This window comes from Poecilia mexicana, unplaced genomic scaffold (genome assembly GCF_051168715.1).
Source record: "Poecilia mexicana isolate PSO_F unplaced genomic scaffold, ASM5116871v1 scaffold_9, whole genome shotgun sequence".
Taxonomy (NCBI): Eukaryota; Metazoa; Chordata; class Actinopteri; order Cyprinodontiformes; family Poeciliidae; genus Poecilia; species Poecilia mexicana.
In genome coordinates, this window is record NW_028263378.1 from 12,625,569 (window position 1) to 12,644,461 (window position 18,893).

The following is an 18,893-nucleotide window of genomic DNA, read 5'->3' on the forward strand; positions in this document are numbered from 1 at the left end:
TGAAGGTCCACTTTTCATCTCCTAACATGATGAAAAGTGGAAAAATGAAAGCAACACTGGTGAAGGGCAAAGAGACAGGGATATGAGAAAGGCAGTGATGGTTTTCAAACAAAAAAAGACGGCAAAACAAAGCAAAGAATAATGATAAGATGAGGATAAACATACGAAAGGAGCAGGGTGGAAACGTCTACAGCGGTTGATCAGCTTCCAAACCACTTCAACACTAAACAAAACGTCGGGGTCTGGTGTACAGGGATTTTTGGCTTAAAGAATTGCAGACAGAAACAAGAAGTAAAACTTCAAGCTTAAACAGAAATAAGTTGTGCAGAAATGAGCATTGAGAGGACCAATGCTTTAGTGGAAAAAAACAAAACAAATGGACATATGAAGTGTACAAGTTAAACAAAAATAGAGGAAAATAGTACAATAAATAAAATAAGAAAATAAAGTTTATTTTGGTAAAATGTACCTTTGCACATTTTACTGGAGAAGACAAAACAACCCAAGCTGGTGCATACTTGTTAAGTGGAGGACAAATGATGCATAGTTTTTTTTTTAGATTTTTACTCATACAATTCAAAGTATGGGGTACATTTTAATCCACCTTTCCTCACTCTAATGTATATAAATATAATCCAGTATAAGGAACTGATATAAGAAGTCTGCTAATTACTAAACAGAGTCCATCTGTGTATGTAATTTAATCTCAGGAAAACCAAATATTGCTACTGCCTCAAGAAAACAGGGTTAGTAAACCTTAAAATCAAGACAGCTTCTAACACAGATACACTTTTTTACAATCATTATACATATACCTATGTAACAATGCCACCTTCACTGACTCCTAAATTTAAAAGTGAAATGGCAGATATATATTCTGTCAGTAAACACACTTAGTATGCCAGAAGTACCAAGTTAGAAGCAGTGGCAAGTTGGAATGGAAATGACATCTAAGAAAGGACATAGGCAGAAAGACATTCGGTGAGGTGGATATCTACTAAGCAGAATAAGACAGTGTAAAAAAAAAAAAAAAGAGTTTGAAAATTAATGTGACAATAAGTGTCTGGAGATTTTTAGAGGAAAAACTCAGCACAAAGTAAGTTTAAAACAAGCACCAGGATGTGTATATTGTATGCAAAATAAAATGTAGAATCTAGTAGTGAAAAATGTGTTGTTTTTTTTACTTTAAATAAAATAAAAATAATTAGCTAAACTAAAGAACTGCCAATAAATAAATAAATAAATCCATATTTCAGCAGCAGATAAAATAACCACATGCACTGTGAAAGGTCTCACTTAATGCACCCAGATAATTGCCACCTCCACAAATCCCTGATGAAGAGCATTTTCAGTATCTTTTAGCTCACCGAACTCACACAGCAACTTAGCCGTTAAGGTTCACTCTTACTGCTTTTATCACAGCTGTTTACAAATGCTGAAGGTAGTGGCGTTCAGTTAAAAAAAAAGGCCATTAAATCCCCCTGTAAACAAACCACCATGCACTATTTAGCAAACCATTTTGTTAATAGCTGGTAAACATTCTGTAACACTGAGCAGTTATGAGTCAGATATTCCCCTCAGGAATCAACGAAGGCCAAAAAAAAAAAAAAAAAAAAAGAGACACTTGAGATTATATCTATATTAGTCGACAACATCACAATTCAAACTCTTGTCTGACAACATTAGCCTGTGTCTGCCGAACAAAGGCTAATACGGATAATACGACGATCTCAGCAGATAAAGTTCTGCTTTTCCAAAGTCCCAAAACAACTTAAAAAAATTTAACTTAAAAGACTTCAGTAGAATTGTGATTTTTTTTTTTTATCAGTTCTTAAAGGAACACAGTGGCCATATTAAGCAGGCTTAGTGGTTTGGCTTTGAGATGCTCCTTCTGTCAAGGAGCTCTGCTGCTTTTCTTTCTGCACAACTATTAACAAGGATGCAAAAGATTACTGGAAACCTTTATTTCCCCTTGGCTTCAGAGTCTGTAATTTCATGTGCAGATACATTGGTGGTTGGAAGTTTCTATTTACTTACCAGTGACATGGATACAAGTGAAATAAAACTTGAATAAAAGGTGACAAAAAATATATATATAAACCAATTATAATTTGGTGTAGATTTTATCCTGTAGACATTGGGTTATAAGCAATGCATACAGGCTTAAACACCTGCAGTAATACAAGTAAAAGTCCCCTAACAGAGAAGCCATGTACTTTTTATAACCATTAACTAGTTTTAGTTGAGTTCTGTCTGATATTTAACCAGTCCTTTTGGCAGGAAATGTACAGTCGTTTAATTCTGTCAGTTTTCTGTTTTATCAGTTAAGCAATAAGTTTAAAAAAAAAAAAGGAAAAGATAAATGGAAAAATGAGGGGCACGGAAGAAATTCAACAAAATAAGAATGGCAACTTAGGAAGAATGCAACATACAATGAAGGAATGATCAGAGGAAAAGAGGAAGAACACAAAAAACAAGATTCAGGTCACGAAGAAGGAAGGTCCGACAAGGATGGCACGAAAGACACAAGGTGGGATAGCAGTACGAACAGAAAGCAAAGAAGGAATGAAGGAACAAGAAATGAGAGAAGGAAAGAAACAAAGGTTTGAGAGGAAAAGAATAAAACTCTGGTCTGGTTTCCATACGGTTTTTCTCAGTTTCATTCGTATCCATAACTCGAAAATAATGACGGTGTAGGAATGAAACCAATACAATCAACCTCATATACCAGCGTACTACCTGCTCATGTTAAATTTCTGCCATTTCTCTTTGTCTAATCAAAGACAGACAAGTGAATACCTGGCCATGCCAAGACTGGAGAACCCTGCTGGGACGATGAGGACGTCAAGACGGGGAAAAGGGTGAACTCCTAGAACAGCATGGGCTGCAGCCAAGCATCGAGGCAGCAGCTTGAGGATTCCCATCTGCCAAAAAACACAAATTATGTTAACCATAAGAGCAAAACAAAACAAAAAAAATACATTCAAACCCAAGCTTCTCTCAGTCTTAATTGTGTTAACAAAATGATACATGAGATATGCAAAAAGCTTGCAAATATGCTGTACTTCTTCACCACCGCCTTTTACTTAAGTTTTGTAAAACATTGTGTCAAGTCAGCTCTACTGATTTGTGTACAAGAAGAATGTTTCAAATTAGTGTGTTAAATGAGTAACATTTGTGCTGATGGGATAAAAGTAAAAAAAAAAAAACACATGACACTCTGACATAAACATTAACCAACAGTAACAGACCTTAATCTTTTAAAGTCTAATTAGCCGAAGTCTCAAAGCTGAGTTGTCGGAACCCCACCTGGGCCTTCTGGAGCAGGCAGGCAGGGCTAAATACACGGTGTGGAACCACCCGCTGGGACCAAGCAGACCGTTCAGTAAACCGACAAGGGTAGTCGCCATGGGAACAAGAGATGCCGTCATCTTCCATGCCTGAATAATCAGTTAAAGAGAGCTCCTTATGCCCAAGGGAAGAGTGACAGAATGCAGAGTCTGAGTTGGTGGCCTTGTCTCTGCTGAGGTAGATAAAAACAAAGGGGGGAGAAAAAATATTTAAAATTAATAACCGTTTCTTTGGATTTATCATTTTAAGTATACAAAAATCTGGAAGTGACGCAACTCATTATGTGGAATTTTTCTTTCAAAATAATTAAAGAAACACTTGCAGCCTCTTGCAAATGTATTCATACTACTTAGAGTTTTAAAAGGTGATCACATAACAACCAGAGACATCAATGTTTTCATTGGGATTTCATCTGACAGACCAACACAAACAAGTGTGTTATTCATTGTAAAGTGAAAGAAAAGAGATATGGTTTAAATTTTTTTTTATTTAAAATAAAATCAGGACGGCGTTATATGTATTTCAGCTCTTGTGGGACATCATCACTTTGTAGAACCACCTTTCTGGTTTGACTGGAATATTCTAACACATGAAACACATGACTATTGGCACGATCCAAACCTTTCCCCTGCAGCTTTATCTTTGGTATCCCGGCCAAAACTCAAATTCTTTTGCAGCACCTAACAGATTTCCTTGCATTATTGCCCTATATTTAGCTCCGTCCATCTTCTCAATAACTGAGGAAAGCGTCTTAGTCCTTGCTGAAATCAAGTATTCTCACAGTGTAAAGCCTCTACCACCCTGTTTTACTGTGAGGGTGGTGTTCAGGATCAAATGTAGTTTTATTTTTCCCTGCATTTAGTGTTCCATAAGAAGATCAAGAAGTTTCATACTCATCTCATTGAACCTCAGAAGTTTCTTCCATCAGTTTGTCCCAATATGTCTTTTAGCGAACTGTAAAAAGGACTTCTTGCGTTTTTTTGTTTTTGTTTTTTTCAGATTTGACAATGGCTTTCTTTTTATCACTCTTTCATAAAGGCCAGATTTGAGAAACACCAAGCGACTAACAGTAGTCTTGTCAACACATTTTGCTACCTGAGCTGCTTCTTGGAAAGAGCTACTGTTGGTGATGGACTACTCAATGTGAGATGCCAAGGAGTTAGACAGTGTAATGTTGCCACTACAAATGCTTCATCATTTATTAGATGACTTCCAGTGACAAGTGATTGTACTAGATTAAAAGTGGCAATGTCAAAGCAAAGGGAGCCAAATAGAACTGAATGTCAGCCTTTTCAGATTTTTAATTTTAAAAAAACATTTTGAATATCATTTATTTTTCCTTGTACTGTGCAATTATGCTATAATTTGTGATGGTCTTTCAGATAAATTCAAAATAAGATGAATTTAAGTGTGTGGTATTTTGACAAAGTATGGGAAGAGTGTCAGGGGTATGAATACTTTTGCATGAAGTCAAACCACAAATATGTCAAAATATTTAAGTGCTGACATGCAATCTCATTCACCCTAACCCAATATTCACCACTTACTCCGTCCTCGTACTCAGGAACTTTCCATTGGTACCGAGCTACAGCCAAGTTTCCTTCCAGCCATTCAATGAGCATAAAGACGTCCCTTGTACAGACTCTGTGCTATGGCTACGTTTTTACTGGAGGAAAAACCATGAGTAGAGGCGGAGGATTACTGGAAACTACTGGCAGACTTGCCAACCTGCCAGCCAGTGGAGAGGGAAACACCGGCACAGCCCTGCCCTGCACAGTGGGAATTGGACCTGACTAATGGTTCCAACCTACACTTTATTTCCTGTACTGCTATAAAAAAATATGATGTCTTTAGGTTTTTTTTTCTCTCCAAAGATAATTTCCCCTAGCCAGCAAATGCAATGATCTGCAGCTCCACCTTTAACCCATTTCTCATAAAAAGCCAATTATGTTCTGAACACTATCCATCACCCTAACTTCAACTGAACCATTTTTGGTCTGGTGAGAGGGAAAGTTTCAACAAGGAATGCTGAAGGCCAGACTTGGGTTAATAGCAGTCTGGAGAAGAGGAGGTCCTACAACAAGAAAAGGACACAGGAAAACCATTAAAATACCTGCCAATCTGACGTGGAGCGCCTCTTACTACTTCACCAGGAGACTTTGCAAGTTCTGACACAAGCTCAGCCTTGAGGCAGCTGCAGCCCACCCCGCCTTCAACCTCGTTTTCCAGAGCTGAAGGAGTCTCTGTAGGAACCCGGCACCAGTGTCCCACAGCCAAAGTGAAAGTGGACGCAGGCATGGGCATTGTGACGTAATAGTTCCAGGTGAGGAAATCTAAAGATGTACAATAAACAAAAATATCCACAGTTACAAAGTATAAAAGAACTAATGTACAAACATATGAACATTTGCTCCTTTTACCATTTTTTTAATACATGTTCAGTTCAGATTTTGCTACACGTTTTCAATCGTCTGCCATCATTCAAAATATTAAATGATACACATTAGGGGATGTGAGTAGTTAGTGATGATGGGTAAAAAAATTCCAGGTAGGTGCATGTTTTATCTTGAAATTTCAGGTTGTAAAACATGCACAGGGTTGAAAAGTCTGTTTAAGTCACTAACGGTTCTTCACTAACACGAAGAGTTCTTCAACTGCTTTTATCAACTAAATCTAAATCTATAAAGACTCGTTGATTTTATTGGGAGCAGTCATGGTCATGCTGTCTTATAGCTGCTGGGAGGAAGGATTTGCAATAATGCAGATCCAAACAACTTCAACAAATACTTTTGCAAGAGACTGCAAGGAGTGACATATTTCACCACACAATTAACAAACATTTCAGATTATTAAAATGAGTTTGACTTCTCCTGGGTCTCAAAGCTTACGTGTGTCCCCGTCCTCCGCTGGAACAGCCTCCTCCTCCCCGCTCATCAACACCACACAGTCACTGGGGGCCCGTACCCTCGCCTGCCACGTTGACATGGCAACAGGAGGCTCCTGGCAGGGGAAGAGGGCCCGGTTGTTGATGGGAGAGCCGGCGGTGTAAACACACTCCCTGGAAGGGTAAACAAAGGTAAATTATAAACAAACCTCCTTTCAGGACAACAAAACTCACACGAGCAATGAAAACCTCCCGTCTCTGAAGAAGATAGTTTGCAAACTGCCTGAGGTGTTTTATTTTTTTGTTGTTTTTTTTTTGTTTTGTGAATTAATTAATGAATAATATCATCTTTAACATGGTTGTGTTAGAATGCGATTTAAGAAGCACAGAAGCAAACCTGTTGTCCTGGTCCTTGGTCCACCTCACTGAGCCTCCCAGTGTTCTTGTCATGTAGTAGATCCTAATAATACGGGGGAAGTCCTGCGAAGTTGTGACCCCCATTTTTTTCACCTGCAAACTCCAGCGATCTGTGTGAAAGTGAAGCGAGTTGCCCTTCTGGATGCCAGGGCTCCGGCTGCACAGTGAAAAGAACCGATGCTTTTCCTTCCAATGGGAAGAGGGCATGGAGAAAAGGTGCCGAATAAAACCTGCTTGTGAGTCCACTGAAATATCTTCAGATGCAGCCGTCAGGGGAAAACCCAATGCCGCAGATACAGAATCAGTGTCCACCTCTTCCACCTTTGACACTTCAAGGTCACAGCAGTCCAGCACTAAGGTGAAATCCTCAGCATTGGAGCTCTGAAATAAATCTGAACCCTGAGTGTCACTTCCAAACTTTGTACCTTCCTCATTGGGTTCCTGCCTTGCACCATTTCCAGTTTCAGGTCCAATATCAGCCTTAGTTTTAGCCATCTCAGCAGAGCAAGGCTCAAGGAACAGAACAATACTGCCACTGATGATCTTCTTGTCAAAACAAACGGTTAGATCCAATACGTAATGTCTGACAAGTATGTGGTTAGTATTGGCTCTGAGAGGAAGGTCGTCTGTGTCCGGATTAAGCTCCCCATCTGGCTCCATGTCACTGAAATTAGGTCAAGGTGGAGGAGAAGTTGGCTAAATCAGAACATAAGAACACAGTGGACATATTAAGCTTCTGTTTTTGTTAAAAAAAAAATTAAAAATTGTCTACATCTCCAAATAACCTATCTTTTAGATACGTCTCTGCTCCAACACACCTGGATCAAATGAATGGATCATTACCAGGCCTCTCCCGAGTCAAATGACAGGCTGACATGCTGATGAGGTAATTCTGCCATTGGTTCAGATGTTTAAAAGAAGAGATGCAAGGTTCAAGGATAGTAGCTCTGCACGACTGGAGTTGGGCACCTCTAAACTAGTGAAATAAGGTTTGATTCATAAATGGATATAATAGAAAAGAATACCCTTTATTGTTTCACAGTGCTAAAATTCATGTGTCACAGCAGTAAGCTGAAGTAGATGGGTGAATGCATATTCACACAAAAAATTATATATATATATATATATATATATATATATAATAGACATTTACTACATAAAAAATAATCTCACCATCTTTGTTTTCTGTTGGATTTAAAACTACTAACTCTTTATTAAGGCACGTTTTTTTAAATTTTCTGACCAATAATTAGTTCTGGAATAAAAATCTATGGCAAATATTGTTAGTATTTGCCATATAATAGAATATGTATTATTATCCCGCAGGCAGTGACTCCCAAACCTGGTACCACTGCTTTGTACGTCTTAGATGTGTTTCTGTCCCAGAACACCTTATTCAAATGACTACGAAACCTCTAATAAATGCCGCAGAAGCCTGTTAATCACCCATTCAATTAAGGCGGTTGTTTGGAAGATAGGAAACGCCTAAAATATGCATAACAGGTGCACCGAACTTGACTAGGGGGTTGAATAAAAAATGCACACCACACCTTTCAGATTGTAATGTGAAAACGTTTCAAAAACTACATATCATTCAACCTCTACTTCTCGAAATACTTCCCTTTGGGTTTGTCAATGTCCGACAACACAAAATCCCATTAAAAATGCATTAAAGATAGTGGCTGTAACGTGACGAGATACGTGAAAAAGTTCACAAGCTTTATGGCTTATGTGCGGAAATAAAAGATAAAAACGAAGCACGCTACCTTGTTAGGGTTTGCACAAAATCACAAAAGACTTCTTTGTCAGCATTACGGCTAAAACAGGAACTGCATATGATTGTGTGGAGACTAAACAGTGAAGTTACCTGCTGATAAAAAGCTAACTTTACATCACAAAACCGGTCATTTATCGCATAAGTGCACAGAACTGGAACTGTTGAGACTCTAAAGCTTTATTCGCTCCCCCTCTACATAAGGGTGCACAGCAATAATTTGCAAACAACTGCTAACATACCGCAGAGCACAACAAGAAAGCGCTTATCGTTCAAGACTTCTACTACCGAGCAGTCAAACATGTCGAAGTCCAGCAGTGATGTCGTCACCATAAAGCGACAGCAGCAGATTTTGTAGTTCCACGGCAGAAGTCTCGTCTTGTAGTTCTAACTTACATAGCACTTCAAGGACACCCAAAAACATATAAAATCGCATCTAAATCATTCAAATCTCAAAAGAAATCTTGTTTTAACATATATTCATTTGTTTGTATTGCATCAGGTCAGTATTTTTATTTTTAATTGGGAAATAATCAGTTGAAACAAAAAACTAAAATCAATGACAGATAGTTAATGTAATATTTCTGTGTCTAGCTTCTGACAGCTTTCACATATTTTTCACAAATACAAAATCCTACTGATTGCCCAACTAAAACTACAAATGTCCCCAGATCTGAGAATAATATACATTTATTATGTGCTACAGGCTGCAATCATTAAACAAAAATGAAAAAAAAAAAAAAAAAAAAAAAAAAATTATATATATATATATATATTAAAAATAGTTTTTGCCATCAATAGCCAATATTTATTAAATGATTGCTAATTTGCTTACAGTTTCAATCAACTTGATACACTTAAATTATTTACTGATGTATTTAGTAGTAGGTCATGCTCCTTTTAATACTGCGTTTTTTTATAACACTAAAACATTTGATCTAGAGTAATTTTTAGTGCAGAACTCAAAATGCTTTTATACCAACAAACTGGACATTATAGAAAGAACATAAATATGCATATGTTAAATTTATTAACTTTCTGCATAAGGATTGTGCTTAACAGAGGTTCCTAATTTAGTAAAACAAACAGTATGAACAAATACACAACAGATTTGAATGCCACAAATTTATCTTACAACACAGATTTAGATTAGTTCAAAAATAGAAATGCACTTTAATTAATACTTAGTTGATACAGCAAGTTCCATGACTTTGTTTTACTAAGCCATTAAAAAAAAAATCTAACGGCTAATAAATACAATCAACTGAGCAATGATAATGTATTTGAAATGTATTTCTATTTATGAAAAATAAACACATTTACATTAAATACATTGTGACCTAGAACATAAAACTAACAGGTTGAGCAGTCATGTACGTAAATAAGATTAGCAAAATTTCCTGTTCAAAAGCAGGTATTGCAAATCTTTACTGAAAGAGTATTTCAGCATAGCCTGTGCTGGCTGGATTTTCAAAAATATTGCAATTCTTCTGAAGTTTCTCATTTAAGATACAAAGAAACATTTTAAAATTGGCACTGGAACTGCTACATACACAAAAAGATTGCTATCAAATAAAATGCAAAACACTTTTTAATTTTTGTAAGTGGAACTATATACAAAAAAAAGTGGCTTTTATGCATCTGCGAACTGCAGTTTAGACCTCAGTGAGGATTTCCTGCTCCTGTTCGTTAAATGCTGGATGTCCAGAAGTAAGGAAGCAAGACAAGGATACAAGCAAACGCAGAAATTTGTACATGTTTCTCCAGTGCATAATCCATCCAGTTCAAATAATTGCTGCTTAAACTAAAAAAACGCCATGCATAGAAACCCAGAAGTTCTGTAGTGCCAACCAGAACTGTTGATCACTAAAAACTCTTATTCTGTGCCATATGTAAATCAGCATGTTCATTCAGAGATGTACATACATACAAGACACAATAATTAACAGAATATACACAGTATGAACACTGGGGTCAGTAAAAGAGCTTTGCTGACCAGGAGAAAATGTTTGCAGCATTATCAGGACTTGATTTTACAGTGAAATATTTAAAAAGCTTTTGGTCAGGATAACCATTTATCCTTTTTTCTGTGCTCTGTTCTTATACAGCATACATAACATTACAAAAGTGGTCATGCATGTATGCACAATGCTGAATTTACAAAAAAAAAAAAGAAAAGAAAAGTTGAGTCCTCCATGTTGACACGCCTTTTTCCTCATTTTTTCCAAGGTGTCACCAGCAGATCTTTTCAGCTCATCTTCTTTTATGTCTTATACTTTGTGACAATTTCCCTCTCCTTTCTGCAGCACTTCCCAACAAACTGAGGCACCTCAGGAGTTTTCCTCCAGAGTTCTGCGGAAACTCAGACGCTTGAAAGAGTCCCTGGACAATGGATCAGAAAAGACATGAAAAATGTGAATACAACAAGGAATAATATTAGTAAGGATTACAAAGTAAAGCAAATATAATGGGATTTATAAAGTTGTTCCATATCAGTTCATAGAAAGGCCATACTAATATACATTTCTTGCAAAAAGGTTTATTTTATTATTTTTGAAAATGTCCTCTCTTTAACTTCTCTAAATACAGCCAGAGGGAAAAATGAGGAATCACATTTTTATGTTTATCAGGAGAATATTCTAATTTTAGCACATTTAAACCAGGCAGTTTGCTAATAGAAACTGTCTCATAGATGCTGTTTAATGACATGCACGGAAACCAACCTGAATTTTAGTGAAAGATCTACTAAGCTCATGATGATTAACTCTAAAAATACCTAATGAGTGGCAGTCTTTACTGAAGCTGTGCTTGAAAGTAATTTGGTATTGACGCAGAATCTCAACAAGTTGGCATTATTGGTGAAAATACATAAAACTCTTGAAATAAAATGTCTGTCTTTATTCCTTTGTTACAAATAAAAATAAAAAATAAAAAAATAAATAAAAAAACGCTTGCTTGGCTCACCTGTTCTCCAGCCGAGGCCTGACGATGGGTTTGTAAAGCTCGGGAATTTTTCTCTCCAACATGGGCCTCAGGTTTTCTCTCAGGCGGTTGTAGTTCTTCTTCAGCTCCTGCTGGTACTCCTTCTGGTCTGATGTGATTAAGTGCTTATTCTTCTCAACAGCCTCACCACACCTACAAGATAAAGAGCAAAACAATGCGAGACAGCTGTCACAAGCAAAATTTGGTTCCACAGCATGAAATGAAAAACAAGTTCATTCACTACTGCATTTTTTTTATATATAAAATAACTTTAAAGCTAAAAGGAGCTCCAGAAGTAATCCTGAGCAGCCGATCTATTCATAATCCCCTCTCTCCCACTCAAACCTTCAAGAATAACTACAGTGTTCCATGCTAACAATGTCCTGTAACTACTTGACATAAATCTGAGTCCTTTCCACACCAGATCTCTAAATGGGTTTCCAGTTTATTAGACTCTTGGGAATTTCCATATGTTGATTGGATTCCTTCCAAGTACTCCTGCTGAAATGTGAAACAGACCGCGCATGACCCAGAGCAAAGTTAAACAGAGCAGAGGAAAAACAACTAACCAACAAATAAAACATTCTGGCCTCCCTCATGTGCTAGAAAAAGGACAAAGCCTTGTTATGAAGGAAAGCACTAAAAGGATCTGGAGCAGAGAGGGAGTGTGTGGTTTCTCTCCACGGTGCTCTATCACGACATGTCTTAACGGCCAACATACAGAGCCCGACGTAGGAAATAAGAAAGAAGGCGCTGATTGCAAACACATGTCTGTGTTTATCTCTTAGCTTTTAATGAAGGTAATATGGAAACTCTAGGGTTGCGTAAGAATGTTCAGTAAAAGCGGTAATGATGGCAGAGTCACAAAACATCTGCTGGTGTTTGACTGACTAAACAACGTTCCATCTGATGAACATTTTAGATATTTGGCATCACTCTGCCAAGTAAATCAAAAGATAAGGATGGTCTTTTACAGTAAAATCTGCTTGCACAAGTTCAGGCATCATCCTTGTATTTTCCTAGGCGACATTATAAAAAAAAAAAAATAAAAAAAAATCTCCAGCACTGCAAGCACACAATCAAAATCAAGATTGAGGAAAAGTGCATTTGAAAAGTATTTATACTCCATCAACTCGTTTTCAGTTAAATTTGTACCCGTTCGTCTTAGCAAAACGGCTTCAGCCCAGTCAGATTGAATACACAGTGTGTGTTTTCAAGTCATGCTACAAATCTTACGAGGATCTGGACTTTGACTGGGCAGTTTTAGTATTTGCATATATTTTGAAGACAACTATTTGACTCGGTGTGTATGTGGAGGGTTCTTGCCCTGCTGTAAGGTGATCTGTTGCCCCAGTCTGAAGTCTTTTGAAGCTTCCTACAAGGTTTTGCTCCTGAGCTGCCGCATATTCGGCCTCTTGGCTGCTTCTCTGATTAATGCTCTCCCAGATTGGGACTCTGGGATTCATTATGATGCTTTATTTGTTCACAAATGTTGCATACCCAGAAGAATTCGAACACTTCAAAAAATAAAAGCGCTACTCATACCGAGATCAAATTGCACACAGCAGGGCCTGATTTACTAATCATAGCGATGGCAATTATTTTTTTTAAGTCAATAGCATTAGGTCTGAAAGAAAAGTCATTTTATTGCATTATGCGTCAAACATCATCCTCCAGCTTAATAGATTAATGCCAAAGGCAGTTTACAAACCAGTCACAGCAACACAAAGCTCGAGATAGGCAGGCCCATACTCATTAATCAATCAACCCCCCTCTAAAAACCTGGTTGTTTAAGTCCTAATCTCTACAATTATGTATTTTACAAGAGCAGGTTAGAACAAGTTTGTGCTTTTAAGAGGCACATAGGAGAAGAAGTGAAGCAGCTTTTGACTTTTTAATGGGAAACAAAAAAACATGTTGCCTTTGCTTATTAGCTAAGGGAGAAATGCTACTTTCTGGATCATAGTGGGCATGTGATCATCTTTTTGCTACCAGTTTCATTTAAATGTTTGTTTTTTTGTTTGCATACACTTGTAATTTAAATACAACTTATAATTTATAAGTATTTTTATATCTAAAGGTGGTTTTATAACTCATAATTTCACACACAGTTAATCCGATATAGCACCGATCACTGTGCGATGGACGGACATTTTGTTTAAGGTGCAACACATTAAATCTATTGGGAAGTAAAAGTAATACAACAAAACTAAGAGCAGCTTTTTGTTGTTGAAGATTAGGATACCAATCATATGCTGTCTTGTTTGGATTTGGATCTAAAATAGAAAAATAAACCTTTCTGAAATTAGTGTAAATATTTGCCAACCTGCTTGTAGCAATCAAGGCAGCTGGATGCAACATGTTGGTTGGAAAAATGTAAACCATCTTTAGGAAAGAAATCACATGCACAGGAGATGAGTGGCCAGAAACACAAACATGAAGACACCCGTGCACAAACATCCACGGTGTCGCTCTGACACCAGCAGGAAGGTTAAGATTGCATTTAGGATATACAAAATGTAGGAAAACTCTACATTTTAACTCAATTTGAAATAGTCTGAACAAAACCAGAACCCTTCAGAGACATTGAAACCTCTGGCAAAGATGTGTAAAAACTCTTACAATATATTATTTTTCTTTACTTCAGCAGCATAATCTCACACTGAACATTTTTAAAGAATTCAGCCTTGACTTTCAGAAACGTTCACCAGGGGAGGAGTTCAGCCACTGTTTATAGTCACTGTTCAAAATTTTAGAGATCTTGGCATTTCAAAAGGCATATATATGTGTGTCTACTAAAGATATGTAATTTTTGAAAATCTTGCGATTGTGACAATATTGGTGAATACTGCAATGACGATAATCACAAAATGTGTTTTTTCTTCCTTCCCCTCATTCTATTCTACACTTCCATCACTCTCTGACCTTCAGCATTTTGGGAAATATTGTGTCCAGTGTGATCATCTGTTTCTGTGAAAATGTATTTAGTACATTAGCATGAAGACAATATGTGAAGAGAATATTGTTGGATGAATATACCAGCCAACAAATATTGCACTCCAAACAATCCTTTGCAATATGAATATTGTGCAAACTGAAGTTGCCATGATGATATATTTGCAATATATTGAACAGCTATAGTGTCTACCTTCATAAGTCAGGAAGCAACTATAAAAATAAATAACAAAACTGTGACAAACAAGGCTGGATGAGAAACATTTTGTTCTGCCATCACATAGCAAAGGAGGCAGAAGATCTGTGATGTGAGGAGTCTGTGTCACTTTCAAAGGTTCCAGTAAGTGTTACAGAGTTTATGGTATTACAGACTATTTGAAAAAGCAGGACATTTTAATAAAACGTGGTGAGTGCTGCATGAAAACTGAAAACATGTTTTTCAACATAATAAAAAAAGTAGAAAGAACAAAAAGAGTGGACTCTGGATAAACCCTGCAAAACTCCGTAAAGAGGAATGGCCACAGATCTCTCCCTCTGAATGTTCCAACCTTTTAACCAAATGTTATTTGGTAAAAGGGAACGGCACCAAGCATTACAAGTAATGATAGAAACCATTATTCCACTGGTAATTTGGTTAAAAACAATGAATTATTTTACTGTTGTCCTCTAATAAAGACATGATGCTTCAAATGTATTAGTGTGAGATTTTACTGCTACAGTAAAGGCCTTTCTTTTTATTATAGCTGACTGGCACTTTGACCCAAATTTAAACTTGCATTTCGAAAGTCAGGATTAAAACTTAATTGTCAATTTATATTCTTTAACCATAACTTGATTTAATTTAGAAAAACCCTTAGCCTTCTGCATTAACATAATTTAAGCAATAAGACCACACAATGTCTAGGGAGGATTTTTACTTTCTTCAAGTCGTCACCAAAAAATATATATATTTTTTTTATTTCCTTTATTTAACCAGGTAAACCCCGTTGACATCCAGATCTCATTTTCAAGAGGGACCTGGGAAAACAGTCCCTGGGATACTGACATTTCTACAAAGAGACTTTCTTTTAAGTTTGATTCTTTTCTTTTTTTATTCTTGTCAGCTGTTGCCATTAACCAAAAACACTAAACAGACCGACTGGTGAAATAAAAAAGGGCTCATGAACTTCTATCACTCACTTAAAAAGCATCTACATGAGGTAAATGACCTGTGCTTGCGTAGCCCTGTACCAAGTCCAGAGGAGCCCAAAGCACGTCACACTACATTCAGTCAGTCGCACACTGGTGGTGGTTAAGTACAGTATGTTTATGCTGCCTTTTTCAATTTTGCATGAATCTGCTGTGGTGTGCATCATAAGGTGGTGGTCATTTGCTCCTGTCTTACCTCATTATAAACTCTTTGAAACACAGGCGCAGTTTATTGTGGTGACGGAAGAGCTTGGGGTCTGCCGGGATCTCATTCAGGAAGACCTGGGCCACCTCCAGCGGGCCCTGCAGCATGGGCGGAGAGGGTGAGAGTGGAGGGAAGGAACAAAACACAAAGGGACAAAGTTAGAGAGGGAGGAAGAAAGAGAAAGGAAAACATGGCAGAGGAAGGAATGAGAGGAAGTGCTTGGGAGCATATGAACAAAAGAAGGGATAAGAATGGTTCTCGTTTAGAAATGGGGGGAAATGAACTTATTGTCTAATGCAACTAGGAAACAAGGCACTAAACCAAAGCATGAGGAAGAGATCAGATCAGAGAAGGAGACATGATTAGCGTACTGAATGGCTAAAGTCCCCGCCAAGCCTGCGTACCGCCACCATTTGGCTGCCATTTCCCCAGCATGAAATCTTGTTATCCTAACTTATATTCATCATAAAACCACAGAACGCTCACACTAAGCTCGCATCACGACAGGCACAGTTAAACAGCTCTGATTAGCATCATAAATGCATTGGGCCTGGGCCTCAGTCCTGGGTCTGAGCTACAGGTCCACGCACACGCAGAAATCCAGCCTCCTGCACTGATTACAGTCAGGAGTTATATGTTTACCAAGCTGCTGAGCATTAGCGTTATGTATACAACCATCAAGTCAGAGCGAGAGAAACTGTCAGATTAAGACGCTGGAAGATAAAGCATAAGGGGAGAAAGGAAACGGAGACACTGAAGCTTGCTTTGTCATTACTCCAACATTCGCCATGCTGGCAGAACCTGGAAGCTATCAGATCAAAGAGACCTCCGGTTCAACACGCCACGCAGCAGAGACATGAAAGGAGAAAGGGTCCATGGATTGACGTTTTAACTGAATCAAGAGGAAGCAAAGGAAGGATTAAGGTTATAGATAGGATGAAAGCTTTGATGTGGGATCGCTGTCTTTTGTCTCACGTGCAGACTTGGACTAAGATGAAAATTGTAAATGTAATAACAGAAATAAAGGTGATCTAGTTTGCTATATGTTCATTGTATGACAAAACAGAGCAGGAGTCATCTTAGGAGTTCTTACAAACAGAGACTGGTGTTTAGAGTCATCATCGTCAGCCGCACTAATAATGTCCATCATGGTAAACCTGATTTAAGATGCCAACAGCTGTTTAAAATAATTTTATTTTGAAACGCACTGCAGATTTGTCTAATACCAGCTAGCACATCAAAAGTGAATCTGAAACCCTGCTTACCTGGTTAACAGTGGCTCCCACAGAGCCTTGTAGCAGCATCTGTAGCATCTTAGCATCGGGTTGCTCCCGATGTGTGGCAACTGCAAGCTCCCTAGTTTTCTTCTGCATGTCCTCTATGGCCACCTCTATAGGAGTAAGGTCAAACTAGAAGGGATAAAGACGTAAAATTATTGCGATGTAATGGTGTTAATGCCAAACATGCATGGCTTGGTCTCTGGTATGAAGCCGCAATAAAGTTTCACACATTCATGCTGATCATGACTGTGTGAAAAAGCCATGTCATGGTCATGGTTTCAAAAAAGCTTTTGATTTAACGTTTTAACATTTTTATGATTAAGGGCTGTAATAATCGCATTTCCATTATTCCACAAAGACCAGGACAAATATGTGTAGCATGTTGTGCTGAAAGTGGTTAGAAACTATTAATGGAACTGACCTCCTCTTTCTGGATGACATTGATGCGTGTCTTGACATAGGGGAAAGCGTGCATGGTGGTGAGGATGGTCTTCCTCTTGTACTGCTCGTTGAGCTCACCCCGAGGCCGTCCACTCTTGGTGAAGGGCGTGGTGTACATAAACCGCCTCAGGTTGAAGTTCTTCTCAAAGTTCGTTAGACGGTCTTTCATCTCATAGTCATCAAAGTAGGGTTCCACGTATGTGATCTGAATATACGCCTAGACAGAAGTGGTGGTTTATTTGAGAACTGAGATTAAGCGCATTGTGCAGTTCAGGTTTTTGCTTTGCTTTGATGTTTTCCCCTCACATTCGTTGAAAACTGATGATGCACTCTTGATGGAATAGTTTAAATTGAGTAAGATTGTGTGGACTGCATATGGGTAAGGAATACTTTACCGGATATCCAGTCCACACGCACCAAGGACTTTGTATTTACTTTGCAAAAATATATTGAGTGAGGACAGGGTTGTCAGTTAAATGCAAATAAATTTGGTTTATTTTGGAAAGGAAAGAAGCAAAACAACCAAGACAAAGCAGAAAAGTGTTTGACGGTGCCACCGCTTAGTGTCTATTATCTGTTGGTCAGTTTCAGCCATTAAACTTCATACTGACTCACTGATGTTTGACAGACATCAGTGGAAAACTGTGTATTACAGTAGTACAGAGACCTACCTTGCTGGGGTTGAGCAGTTTTCTGTCCACAGGTGTAGAGTCCTTAATCATCACCAATGTCTCATCTCCAAAACACTGGCTATAGAAGTTCTGAGAAGAGAGAAAGTTTTTGTTAACTTAATATAATCTTTGTAAAATACTGAATATCTTGGGCTAATCCATGTTGATGTTTGAAGGATATTCTAAAGCACAGCATAGCCAATTCCCTGGTGAGATGAATGCTTGATGCTGACATTATATGGACTTAATTCCCCTCACAAGCATGTAAATGATTTTTCCATGCTCCTAAAAGGCTCACGAAAAACAGATGGATAATTGCTAGTTATTGCACTCTCTCATGCTGTTCACTCAAAGTCCCTCTGCTGTTGTGGGATTCTACCAGTCCAGCTGGGCACCATCTTCCCATTTCATTTCAGTCAAAACACACATACAGTTCAGTCCCTTGTACCTCTAGCCTGTGTGATATCTCGGGCAGATGCGTGATTCCAGGCTCTTTGTAAATAAATTCCCGTTCATCCAGGTCTCCAAACTTGGCTCCATAAAAACCCACACGGAAATAGGTGCCAAACATCCTCTTGTGGCCCTGACGGGGAAAACAAGAAGAGTTTAAATCAGCTTAATCGCTATGGCACGTGTGCCATGTTTTCTTTATTATGTCAAATTCTATTTTTACATGAGGATTCCTTTTGAGAGCCATAATTAGGAGAAGCTTTTTTTTTTTATAAAATGGCTCCCAGCCTCATAA

General features: G+C 37.9%; 2 protein-coding genes across 4 annotated transcripts in view; both read right to left on the bottom strand.

Annotated features, from left to right (window-relative positions):
• Positions 1-8,806, bottom strand: part of aopep (aminopeptidase O (putative)) — a 93,607-nt gene extending 84,801 nt beyond the window's left edge. The window contains exons 1-6 of the mRNA XM_014987164.2: positions 8,669-8,806; positions 6,633-7,348; positions 6,240-6,409; positions 5,465-5,684; positions 3,310-3,523; positions 2,800-2,924 (exon numbers count right to left, since the gene is read on the bottom strand). Coding sequence (XP_014842650.2) covers positions 2,800-2,924; positions 3,310-3,523; positions 5,465-5,684; positions 6,240-6,409; positions 6,633-7,312 — 1,409 coding nt within the window. The 5' untranslated portion in view covers positions 7,313-7,348; positions 8,669-8,806. The remainder of the gene's footprint in view (positions 1-2,799; positions 2,925-3,309; positions 3,524-5,464; positions 5,685-6,239; positions 6,410-6,632; positions 7,349-8,668) is intronic.
• Positions 8,807-9,433: 627 nt separating this feature from the next.
• The window catches only part of dock8 (dedicator of cytokinesis 8), a 59,915-nt gene continuing 50,455 nt past the window's right edge, over positions 9,434-18,893 (bottom strand). For all 3 annotated transcript variants that reach the window (XM_014987161.2, XM_014987162.2, XM_014987163.2), the window contains 7 exons: positions 18,597-18,731; positions 18,149-18,238; positions 17,458-17,694; positions 17,022-17,165; positions 15,748-15,854; positions 11,391-11,561; positions 9,434-10,808 (listed from right to left, as the gene is read on the bottom strand). In XM_014987161.2, coding sequence (XP_014842647.1) covers positions 10,757-10,808; positions 11,391-11,561; positions 15,748-15,854; positions 17,022-17,165; positions 17,458-17,694; positions 18,149-18,238; positions 18,597-18,731 — 936 coding nt within the window. In that variant the 3' untranslated portion in view covers positions 9,434-10,756. The remainder of the gene's footprint in view (positions 10,809-11,390; positions 11,562-15,747; positions 15,855-17,021; positions 17,166-17,457; positions 17,695-18,148; positions 18,239-18,596; positions 18,732-18,893) is intronic.